Below are 12548 nucleotides of genomic sequence, written 5' to 3' on the forward strand. Positions count from 1 at the left end.
TTAACATCTCCCGCTGTAGTACGGTAATTAATCAGGTACAAAACATGAATAAAAAGTGATCAAAATATCCTGAGCCCAGACCGGCCGTGTGGAGGAGACCGGACAGGAAACGTCTGCTACATATAAATGCTATAAAAGCCAGTGCTCCACCAATGTGCCAAGATAAAATGGCGCATGTATGGTCTGCCCCATCCCAGGGGCACGGCCGACCCAATCCTCTATAGAAAGAATAGTTTTCAATTTTGACAAAAAAAAATGGGAAAAAATAAAGAAAGTCACAAACTCTTCAGGATCGGCCACTTTATACAATAAATCTGAATATTTAACAAAAATCAGGACACAAAAAAAAACAAACAAAAACAAAACAAAACCGGACGATTCAGGAGCCTTCGGCAAGTGGCGGCTTCCTCCTGAATGGTACAATGTACAGCCCGTTCTTGGCCGGCTTTAATCTCCACCAGCGCCCAAGTCTAAAAGAGGAAGGAAAAAAAAAAAAAGGTAACATTGAATGTGGAAGCGAGAAGTCACATCGACCATCAACTAGGAGAGACTTTCTGTACAGCACCTGTGTTCTTGGCCAACGCCGGCGACAAGGAAATCGGCAGAGCTGGAAAACTGCAAACTGTTCACAAACCCGACCTGCGGAGATGAAGAGTGTGAAGTCGGGCTACGAGGGTCCCGGGGCTACGAGGGCCCCCCGGGCTAAGAGGGTCCCCAGGCTATGAGGGTCCCCGGGCTCCTCCTCCCAATCAGCAGCCCCGAGATTCGCTGGCGGATGTGGCCCGGACGTGCAATTGTGAACCGAACCTTATACAGCCACAGCTGAACCCCGTATAGAAGTGCCAACCTTAAAGGGGCGGTCCAGGATGGCAGCCTTCATACCAACAGTGTCACTCACCAGGGGGATGACGCAGAGCGGCTGAAGACCCTTGAAGTTCTCGGCACATTGCCAGATCCGCAGATTGCCATCATGGGACCCTAGAAAGCACAGTCTAGATCACAAAGGTTGCACATGATACATAAGATGTGTCGCCCATCGCTTTCCTCCTGGCTCAGTGTAGAGAAATGGTGCAAGATCACGGGCTTTATACACATAGACGGTCTATAGGGGGCCTCCCAGTGGTTGTGAAGTGAACTGCAGCCCACTGAGCGTTTTCTTAGGTCACCACAATGTATTTACCTGTATCCTGAGAACTGGAGGAGTCAAAACTCAAGAAAAGGTAATAAATGACGAACACATCTATAGGACCAAAAATAAAATGTGCATGTTCCCTACCAGATGCAACCACGTCACTATTCAAGGCCGCGGCCACGGCTGACACCCAGTGCGGCTGCTCTAGGCCGGCTTCTCCGTGGCTGCCATGTGCGCAGCGTCTCCGCGCCAGGGGCTTCTTTTTAGACACATTCCACAGAGCCAGAGACCTGCGAGAAGAGCGAGAAGTGGTGAGGCCGATGAGGACCGGTCATGGCACACGAGCATTGGGGCCCGGGTCACCGGCTGTTCTCCCCACTCACCCGTCATCCGCTCCGGACACCATGTGCTCCTCATTTATAAGCCGTATGCAATCTATGGAGCCACTGGAAAGAAACGGAAATAATCACATGACTCGATGTAAACCCCTTGTATACATGAGCTGTGCAAAAACTACAACTCCCAGCATGCCCGCTGCTCTACTCACTCATGTCCGCTGAACACCAGCTGCGTTTCCTCTGTGATCTTCCACACCCGCACCGTCCCGTCCCGGCCCCCCGACGTGACGCACCGTTCTCGGCTCAGACTGTCCAGGCCGGTGATACAGTCCTGGTGGCCAAACCTGGAGAACAAGAAAAGGCCGAGCAGTGATAGTCAGGCAGGGGAGACTCCGCAGCCATTATCGCGGTATTACAGCGCGGTATTACAGCGTGGACTCACAGCGTCTCTATGTAGGCGTTCTCCGCCACGTTCCACACCTTGACGGAACGATCGTGGGAAGCGCTGAACAGCTGGTAAGTTCCCTTCTGGAAGGAGAGGCCCTATCAGGATACAAAGGGTTAAGAGGTGAGCTGAGGCCCAGAGGAACCTCCTGACTGAGGGAGGGAGAGGACGACTTACGGACACGGGGCCCCGGTGGCCCTGGAACTTGTGGAGGCGCTCGCACGTCTCTGCATTCCAGATATAGATCAGTTTATTCGCATCTCCCGACGCCTGGATGGAAAAGAACATGGGGGTCATATCCGGTAATGCCCCCCCCCCCCCCATGTACTACTACCCCCAGCAGCCCGGCTTATGTACTACTACTCCCAGCAGCTCACCAGGTATTTCCCGTCAGAGGACAGTGCCATGCACAGAATGTGGGCGGTGTGCCCTATGTGCTGGTCCTCGCAGCCCTTCCGTCCCCCCGGGATCTTATGCACCTTCTTTCCGTCCGATATGGACCCTGCAAAAAGCAGAATGTATCAGTCATGTCACAGCTCACCTTAACAGCAGGAACCGGCCAGTATGAGGGGCCCCGAACAGTCACTGCCCAGACAAATAACAGCGCAAAACACTGTACCCTATAGGACCGTGTAGGATACAGGTGAAACCAGAAGTTTCCATCCCCTATATCTAAAGTCACATCTGCAGGTTTCTCTCAATATCTGACATGAAATCAGAAGAAACCTTTCCCGTTTTAAGACAATTAGGATTACCATCATTATTAATATTTGCCAAATACCAGAATGAGAGAGAGAGAGAGAGAGAGAGAGAGAGAGAGAGAGAGAGAGAGAGAGAGAGAGAGAGAGAGAGAGAGAGAGAGAGAGAGAGAGAGAGAGAGAGAGAGAGAGAGAGAGAGAGAGAATGTTAAGACATTTTTTATTACCGGTACTTACTGCAAAGTCAGAAGTTTCCATACATTAAGACTACTATGCCTTTACACCATTCTGGACTGCCCATATGAAGAGGTCAGGTGTTTGGAAGCTTCCAATAGGTTTCTGGCAACATCTGAGTTAGAGACACACCTGAGGATGTATTTAATGCACACCTGAAACACACTGCTTCTTTGTGCAGTATCATGGGAAAGTCTCAAGAAATCAGCCAAGATACCAGGAGAACTGTAGACTTGCACAAATCTGGCTCATCGTTGGATACAATTTCAAATTACCAATATGCCTGAAGGTGCCTCATTCATATGTACAAACAATTATATGCAAGTATAAACAAGATGGGAATGTCCAGCCATCATACCACTCAGGAAGGAGATGGGTTCTGTGTCCCAGAGATGAACGTGCTTTGGTCTGACCTGTGCACATCAACACAAGGACAAAAGCAAAAGACCTTGTGAAGATGATGGTGGAAGCTGATAAGATTGTGTCACTATCCACAGTGAAACGAGTACTGTATCACCATGGGCTGAAAGGCCACTCTGCCAGGAAGAAGCCATTAGGGTACCGTCACACAGTGGCATTTTGATCACTACGACGGTACGATCCGTGACGCTCCAGCATCGTAACAATATCGCTCCAGCGTCGTAGACTGCTGTCACACTTTGCAATGTACGACGCTGGAGCGATAATTTCATGATGTATGTGCGATGTAGAAGCCGTTGGTTACTATGCACACATCGTATACAATATCGTGCACACCTTTGTTACACCATGCGATCATGCCGCCACAGCGGGACACTAGACGACGAAAGAAAGTTTCAAACGATCTGCTATTACGTACGATTCTCAGCGGGGTCCCTGATCGCAGGAGCGTGTCAGACACAGCGAGATCGCTGGAACGTCACAAATCGTGCCGTCGTAGCGATCAAAATGCCACTGTGTGACGGTACCCTTACTCCAAAAGAAATCTAAAAATCCACATTAATGTTTGCAAACGTACACAGGAACAAAGACCTTAATTTTTGAAGACATGTCCTGTGTTATGATGAAAATAAAATTGAACGTATTGGGCATAATGACCATCGTTACGTTTGGAGGAAAAAGGGAGAAGTTTGGAAGCCTAAGAACACCATCCCCACTGTGAAACACAGGGGAGGCAGCATCATGAGAAAAGAAGATTGTAGCAATACTGAAGCAACAACTCAAGACATCAGCCAGGAAGTTAAAGCTTGGGCAAAAACGGGTCTACCAAATGGACAATGACCCGAAGCATGCTGCCAAAATGGGAACAAAATGGCTTCAGGATAACAAAATCAATGTTTTGGAGCGGCCATCACAAAGTCCTGATCTCAATCCCATTGACACTTTATGGGAAAAGCTGAAAAGGCCGATGCAGACCGGGATCAGTTACACCAGTTCTGTCAGGAGGAATGGGCCCAAATTCCAACCAACTATCGTGAAAAGCTTGTGGAAGGAGATCCTAAACGTCTAACCCAAGTCACTCAGTACAAGGCTAGGTTCACATTGCGTTCAGTGTCTCCGTTTAACGGACTACGTTACACCGCGGCATAACGCGGTGTAATGTAGTCCGTTAACAGCGCCATTGAATGCAATGTCGGACGCATCGCTAGCGCACGCGCTAACGATGTGTCCGACATTGAGTGACGGACCCTAGACACGGGCTGCAGCGTTTCCGGGTCCGTCACCGCTAGCGCAGATGGAGCTAGAAGATGCTCCATCTGCGCTAGCGCTGTGCAAAGTCGGCACTTGCGTCAGCGCAGTCCGTTTAACGTATGCGTTGAACGGACTGCACTAACGCAATGTGAACCTAGCATTATTAGGGCAATGCGACCAAATACTAATGAAATGAATGGAAACTTCTGACTTTGCAGTAAGTAATAAAAATGCCTTAAAACATTCTCTCTCATGATTCTGGCATTTGGCAAATATTAATACTTATGGTAATCCTAAGTGATTTATAACGGGAAAGGTTTATTCTGATTTCAAAAACCTGCAGATGTGTGTTCTTCTATTTCATCATAAACCCAAATCTTACATTTGATAATGGCGCAGTCCTTGGATCCGGAGAAGACATGTTTATCGTCCGGTGTGATGACCAAACAGGTGACCGGTCCTTGGTGGCCCCATAAGAGACGAATCTCTGCAGGTTCTGGAGGAAGTAACTGGAGAGGAAAGCGTTAAATACAATGAGGGACGATCCGAGTGTGAAGTTCTGGTCACACTGGGATCGTCCACATCTTCCTCATCAGATTCTATGAGCCGCCGATCTGGTGAGGAGCCGCACGGCGCAGATGATATTGTGCTCGCTGCGGGGTTCTCATATCAGTGGCAATAGAAGAGATTTATGCACGGACCTCCAGTTTTATTAAATGTCTTAGGTACTTAGCAGTTACTATGTTGTTGCTGCCATGGCAACACCAGAGCGAGCGCAATGTATCACTGCAGATACGAGGTCAATGTGGAAACAGCAATCACCAATTTAGACCTTTGTGATAAAAAATTCTGGAGAAGAAAAAAATGCAAGTGGTCACCAACAACTCCAGGCGCTATGGTGGCCCCGAGCTGTCAGCTGCCTGCGTCCGTGGCCGAGCAGGTCGCCCTGGGGTCCACATTGGGCTTCAGAATCTAAAACTGAACAGTCTGAATAAAGTGTGTTGGATCTCTGGCCGCCCGCGCTCAGGAGGCGCCCGCCGCCGCCCCCGCTCAGGAGGCGCCCGCCGCCTCGCTCAGGAGGCGCCCGCCGCCTCGCTCAGGAGGCCGATGCCGCCTCGCTCAGGAGGCCGATGCCGCCTCGCTCAGGAGGCCGATGCCGCTTTGGGATTTTTGTCTCTCATATTATTAGGTCGTAACAAAAGGCTGAACAGCAAATACAAGACAAAGTCGTCCAGCCCCAAACAACAATCACATAAGGAGAGGGTGGAATATAAAAATGGCTGATAACAGGGAACAATAAAGTGCAGTCATGACTGCAGAGTTATGTTCCCTGTGAGCCCATCCTGAGCACAAGAGCTGACAATCATATAAAGCCGCAGTAATGAGAACATTCACCTCTTTGGCCAAAGGACGCTGGAGCTTCCCGCGCTGTTCAAGCTGCAGACGAGAAACATTAGGATTAACAACAGCCCAGAGATGACCCCTGACCCCGGCAGTAACTAGCGACCAGGACCCCGGCAGTAACTAGGGACCGTGACCATGACCCCCGGCAGTAACTAGGGACCAGAGATGACCCCTGACCCCGGCAGTAACTAGGGCTCAGAGATGACCCCTGACCCCGGCAGTAACTAGGGACCAGAGATGACCCCTGACCCAGGCAGTAACTAGGGCCCAGAGATGACCCCTGACCCCGGCAGTAACTAGGGCCCAGAGATGACCCCTGACCCCGGCAGTAACTAGGGCCCAGAGATGACCCCTGACCCCGGCAGTAACTAGGGACCAGAGATGACCCCTGACCCCGGCAGTAACTAGGGACCAGAGATGACCCCTGACCCCGGCAGTAACTAGGGACCAGAGATGACCCCTGACCCCGGCAGTAACTAGGGACCAGAGATGACCCCTGACCCCGGCAGTAACTAGGGACCAGAGATGACCCCTGACCCCGGCAGTAACTAGGGACCAGAGATGACCCCTGACCCCGGCAGTAACTAGGGACCAGAGATGACCCCTGACCCCGGCAGTAACTAGGGACCAGAGATGACCCCTGACCCCGGCAGTAACTAGGGACCAGAGATGACCCCTGACCCCGGCAGTAACTAGGGACCAGAGATGACCCCTGACCCCGGCAGTAACTAGGGACCAGAGATGACCCCTGACCCCGGCAGTAACTAGGGACCAGGACCCCTGACCCCGGCAGTAACTAGGGACCAGGACCCCTGACTCCGGCAGTAACTAGGGACCAGGACCCCTGACCCCGGCAGTAACTAGGGACCAGGACCACTGACCCCGGCAGTAACTAGGGACCAGGACCCCTGACCCCGGCAGTAACTAGGGACCAGGACCCCTGACCCCGGCAGTAACTAGGGACCAGGACCCCTGACCCCGGCAGTAACTAGGGACCAGGACCCCTGACCCCGGCAGTAACTAGGGACCAGGACCCCTGACCCCGGCAGTAACTAGGGACCAGGACCCCTGACCCCGGCAGTAACTAGGGACCAGGACCCCTGACCCCGGCAGTAACTAGGGACCAGGACCCCTGACCGCACTCACCACGTTCTCCTGCAGTCTGTGGCCGATGACGTCCTCGCTCGCATCTTCCAATCTCTCCTCCTCTGCAGGAAACAAGAAATCCAAATCACATCACTTAGAACCAGAACCTCAGGAAAGTGGCCGAGCAGCGGCGCCGTCCTCCTCACCCTGCTCCTGTAACTGCTGCAGATATTCCTTGGCGAGCCGCAGCTTCTTCTCCTGAGGAGTCTCCTCCAGCTCCTCCTCATGGTCTTCCTTCCTGTGAGTCGGGGCGCTGTGTACAAGAAACGGACAATCAAGAGGGGAACGAGGCGGAGAAACGTAACAGGAAGGGAGACGGAACTCACAGGTCAGAGTCAGAGTCGCTCTCGATCTCCTCCCTCAGATTCACCTTCAGCTTCTTCTTCTTTCCTTCTGCATCTTTCACCTGAAATCGTCATCGGCCAGAAACCGAAGAAAATAAATCAGAGGAAGAAAAGATCAACGACGCCGGAGGCAACAGACCGAGCGTGGACACCGGCCCCGAAAATACAAGGAGGCGACACGTGCCGTGGAGCAGCTACAGGGGGACAGTCACAGGCGTACCGACTGCCTCCACTAACAACCAGCAGAACAGTGAGTGCAGCTCCGGGGTATAATGCAGGAGGTAACTCAGGATCAGTAATGTAATGTACACAGTGACTGCACCAGCAGAATAGTGAGTGCAGCTCTGGGGTATAATACAGGAGGTAACTCAGGATCAGTAATGTAATGTATGTACACAGTGACTGCACCAGCAGAATAGTGAGTGCAGCTCTGGAGTATAATACAGGATGTAACTCAGGATCAGTAATGTAATGTATGTACACAGTGACTGCACCAGCAGAATAGTGAGTGCAGCTCTGGGGTATAATACAGGAGGTAACTCAGGATCAGTAATGTAATGTACACAGTGACTGCACCAGCAGAATAGTGAGTGCAGCTCTGGGGTATAATACAGGAGGTAACTCAGGATCAGTAATGTAATGTATGTACACAGTGACTGCACCAGCAGAATAGTGAGTGCAGCTCTGGGGTATAATACAGGATGTAACTCAGGATCAGTAATGTATGTACACAGTGACTGCACCAGCAGAATAGTGAGTGCAGCTCTGGAGTATTATACAGGATGTAACTCAGGATCAGTAATGTATGTACACAGTGACAGCACCAGCAGAATAGTGAGTGCAGCTCTGGGGTATAATACAGGATGTAACTCAGGATCAGTAATGTAATGTATGTACACAGTGACTGCACCAGAATAGTGAGTGCAGCTCTGGGGTATAATACAGGATGTAACTCAGGATCAGTAATGTAATGTATGTACACAGTGACTGCACCAGAATAGTGAGTGCAGCTCTGGAGTATAATACAGGATGTAACTCAGGATCAGTAATGTAATGTATGTACACAGTGACTGCACCAGCAGAATAGTGAGTGCAGCTCTGGGGTATAATACAGGATGTAACTCAGGATCAGTAATGTATGTATAAAGTGACTGCACCAGCAGAATAGTGAGTGCAGCTCTGGAGTATAATACAGGATGTAACTCAGGATCAGTAATGTATGTCCACAGTGACTGCACCAGCAGAATAGTGAGTGCAGCTCTGGAGTATAATACAGGATGTAACTCAGGATCAGTAATGTATGTCCACAGTGACTGCACCAGCAGAATAGTGAGTGCAGCTCTGGGGTATAATACAGGATGTAACTCAGGATCAGTAATGTAATGTATGTACACAGTGACTGCACCAGCAGAATAGTGAGTGCAGCTCTGGGGTATAATACAGGATGTAACTCAGGATCAGTAATGTATGTACACAGTGACTGCACCAGCAGAATAGTGAGTGCAGCTCTGGGGTATAATGCAGGATGTAACTCAGGATCAGTAATGTATGTACACAGTGACTGCGCCAGCAGAATAGTGAGTGCAGCTCTGGGGTATAATACAGGATGTAACTCAGGATCAGTAATGTAATGCATGTACACAGTGACTGCACCAGCAGAATAGTGAGCGCAGCTCTGGGGTATAATACAGGATGTAACTCAGGATCCGTAATGTATGTACACAGTGACTGCACCAGCAGAATAGTGAGTGCAGCTCTGGGGTATAATACAGGAGGTAACTCAGGATCAGTAATGTAATGTATGTACACAGTGACTGCACCAGCAGAATAGTGAGTGCAGCTCTGGGGTATAATACAGGATGTAACTCAGGATAAGTAATGTATGTACACAGTGACTGCACCAGCAGAATAGTGAGTGCAGCTCTGGAGTATAATACAGGATGTAACTCAGGATCAGTAATGTAATGTATGTACACAGTGACTGCACCAGCAGAATAGTGAGTGCAGCTCTGGGGTATAATACAGGATGTAACTCAGGATCAGTAATGTATGTACACAGTGACTGCACCAGCAGAATAGTGAGTGCAGCTCTGGGGTATAATACAGGATGTAACTCAGGATCAGTAATGTATGTATAAAGTGACTGCACCAGCAGAATAGTGAGTGCAGCTCTGGAGTATAATACAGGATGTAACTCAGGATCAGTAATGTATGTCCACAGTGACTGCACCAGCAGAATAGTGAGTGCAGCTCTGGAGTATAATACAGGATGTAACTCAGGATCAGTAATGTATGTACACAGTGACTGCACCAGCAGAATAGTGAGTGCAGCTCTGGAGTATTATACAGGATGTAACTCAGGATCAGTAATGTATGTACACTGACTGCACCAGCAGAATAGTGAGTGCAGCTCTGGGGTATAATACAGGATGTAACTCAGGATCAGTAATGTATGTATAAAGTGACTGCACCAGCAGAATAGTGAGTGCAGCTCTGGAGTATAACTCAGGATCAGTAATGTAATGTATGTACACAGTGACTGCACCAGCAGAATAGTGAGTGCAGCTCTGGGGTATAACACAGGCTGTAACTCAGGATCAGTAATGTAATGTATGTACACAGTGACTGCACCAGCAGAATAGTGAGTGCAGCTCTGGGGTATAATACAGGATGTAACTCAGGGTCAGTAATGTAATGTATGTACACAGTGACTGCACCAGCAGAATAGTGAGTGCAGCTCTGGGGTATAATACAGGATGTAACTCAGGATCAGTAATGTAATGTATGTACACAGTGACTGCACCAGCAGAATAGTGAGTGCAGCTCTGGGGTATAATACAGGATGTAACTCAGGATCAGTAATGTAATGTATGTACACAGTGACTGCACCAGCAGAATAGTGAGTGCAGCTCTGGGGTATAATACAGGATGTAACTCAGGATCAGTAATGTATGTACACAGTGACTGCACCAGCAGAATAGTGAGTGCAGCTCTGGGGTATAATACAGGATGTAACTCAGGGTCAGTAATGTAATGTATGTACACAGTGACTGCACCAGCAGAATAGTGAGTGCAGCTCTGGGGTATAATACAGGATGTAACTCAGGATCAGTAATGTAATGTATGTACACAGTGACTGCACCAGCAGAATAGTGAGTGCAGCTCTGGGGTATAATACAGGATGTAACTCAGGATCAGTAATGTAATGTATGTACACAGTGACTGCACCAGCAGAATAGCGAGTGCAGCTCTGGGGTATAATACAGGATGTAACTCAGGATCAGTAATGTAATGTATGTACACAGTGACTGCACCAGCAGAATAGTGAGTGCAGCTCTGGAGTATAATACAGGATGTAACTCAGGATCAGTAATGTATGTACACAGTGACTGCACCAGCAGAATAGTGAGTGCAGCTCTGGGGTATAATACAGGATGTAACTCAGGATCAGTAATGTAATGCATGTACACAGTGACTGCACCAGCAGAATAGTGAGCGCAGCTCTGGGGTATAATACAGGATGTAACTCAGGATGAGTAATGTAATGTATGTACACAGTGACTGCACCAGCAGAATAGCGAGTGCAGCTCTGGGGTATAATACAGGATGTAACTCAGGATCAGTAATGTAATGTATGTACACAGTGACTGCACCAGCAGAATAGTGAGTGCAGCTCTGGAGTATAATACAGGATGTAACTCAGGATGAGTAATGTAATGTATGTACACAGTGACTGCACCAGCAGAATAGTGAGTGCAGCTCTGGAGTATAATACAGGATGTAACTCAGGATCAGTAACGTAATGTATGTACACAGTGACTGCGCCAGGAGAATAGTAAGTGCAGCTCTGGAGTATAATACAGGATGTAACTCAGGATCAGTAACGTAATGTATGTACACAGTGACTGCGCCAGGAGAATAGTAAGTGCAGCTCTGGAGTATAATACAGGATGTAACTCAGGATCAGTAATGTAATGTATGTACACAGTGACTACACCAGCAGAATAGTGAGTGCAGCTCTGGAGTATAATACAGGATGTAACTCAGGATCAGTAACTAATGTATGTACACAGTGACTGCGCCAGGAGAATAGTAAGTGCAGCTCTGGAGTATAATGTTCGTATACAGCGGGTGACACTATGATCACTTTAGCAGAGTCGTGGTGGGCTACACCTGCCGCTGACTCCTGGGGGGGGGATATGTTAGGGTATTTTTCCATGGTCAGGAATCGGCCGCGCTCTGGACGCTGCACATGTCCGCTCCCAGGTTTTGGACGCGCGGCGACTCCTCTGTCTTCATTGCACCGTGTGGAATCGCCGCATGCTATACACAGGACGGTGATATTTGTCTCCTCTCCATATATAGACATGCTGCGGTCTGTAGAGCCGCGCCACAGGTCCGTCTCCACATTGAAGCCGTGGGGCCGGTACACACAGTGGAAATGCAGTTCTTGATATTCCCTCCGCTGTAACATGTGGCCTCTGTGGATGGACTGTGGGACCACCCTTAGGGGTCCTGGGGGGCTGCACTTGCCGCTGGCTCCCGGGGGCTGCTCGGGGTCTTCAGGCCGCACTGGCGCCCTCTGGAGGATGTACCGGGTTAACCCCTGAGCTGCTGGCAGTGGGGGCTGCCCGGTGCTCGGCTGTAGGACACAATACCGGAGGCCTCTCTGTATTCGGACCCCGCTGAGCTGCAGCCGATCAGTGACCTGGGGCAGCGCTGGATTAACACACGCACGATGTGCTGGGATTCGTAGTTTTTCGTATACCTGGCGGTGACCGTCACAGCCACAAGCCGCCCCTCCCCGGTACTGACCTCTCCACGCCGCTTCTTCCCGGGCCCCTCCGGTCTCCGCTTGATAAACAGACCGGACATGCTGCGACTGCACCGGACCCACGTGTGACCCTCACTGCTCTTCTTCCGGTTACACCCACTCTACAGCCATTGGACAAACTCCGCCCCGGGAGTTCCTATTGGCTCCAGGCCACAGTTCCTGTTCAGAAGCTGTGATTGGTTGGCAGATTTGCAGTAAAGCCCGCCTACTATGTACGTCACTCTCACAGCGATGTTTCCTGATCAGTGATCTCAGTGGAACGTTGTGTTTTGTGGTAACCAGGCAACCGCTTCCCCCTCAGA

At 49.8% G+C, this 12548-nt stretch overlaps 1 protein-coding gene across 1 annotated transcript; it reads right to left on the bottom strand.

Moving 5' to 3' along the window:
- Window positions 1–285: 285 nt before the first annotated feature.
- On the bottom strand, window positions 286–12374 carry RRP9 (ribosomal RNA processing 9, U3 small nucleolar RNA binding protein). The gene is made up of 15 exons (XM_069736107.1): window positions 12228–12374; window positions 7395–7474; window positions 7215–7321; window positions 7069–7130; window positions 5914–5955; window positions 4901–5027; window positions 2293–2417; window positions 2093–2185; window positions 1913–2013; window positions 1680–1814; window positions 1516–1578; window positions 1277–1422; window positions 899–978; window positions 566–639; window positions 286–470 (listed from the first exon to the last, which is right to left on the bottom strand). The coding sequence occupies exons 1-15, from the start codon at window positions 12285–12287 to the stop codon at window positions 380–382; spliced, it is 1386 nt and encodes a 461-aa protein (XP_069592208.1). The 5' UTR covers window positions 12288–12374; the 3' UTR covers window positions 286–379.
- Window positions 12375–12548: the final 174 nt, after the last annotated feature.

The sequence above is a fragment of the Ranitomeya imitator genome, chromosome 8 (assembly GCF_032444005.1).
Source record: "Ranitomeya imitator isolate aRanImi1 chromosome 8, aRanImi1.pri, whole genome shotgun sequence".
Lineage (NCBI taxonomy): Eukaryota > Metazoa > Chordata > Amphibia > Anura > Dendrobatidae > Ranitomeya > Ranitomeya imitator.

Bases quoted from the DNA above. Each gene is read 5' to 3' on its own strand.
- RRP9 (XM_069736107.1), bottom strand. From the start codon at position 12,287: ATGTCCGGTCTGTTTATCAAGCGGAGACCGGAGGGGCCCGGGAAGAAG. The intron at 1,579-1,679 runs GTGAGTAGAGCA...GTTTCTTTCCAG, and splicing joins CTGGTGTTCAGCGGACATGA to TGGCTCCATAGATTGCATAC. The intron at 471-565 runs GTGCTGTACAGA...TTCCTCTTTTAG, and splicing joins GGCGTTGGCCAAGAACACAG to ACTTGGGCGCTGGTGGAGAT.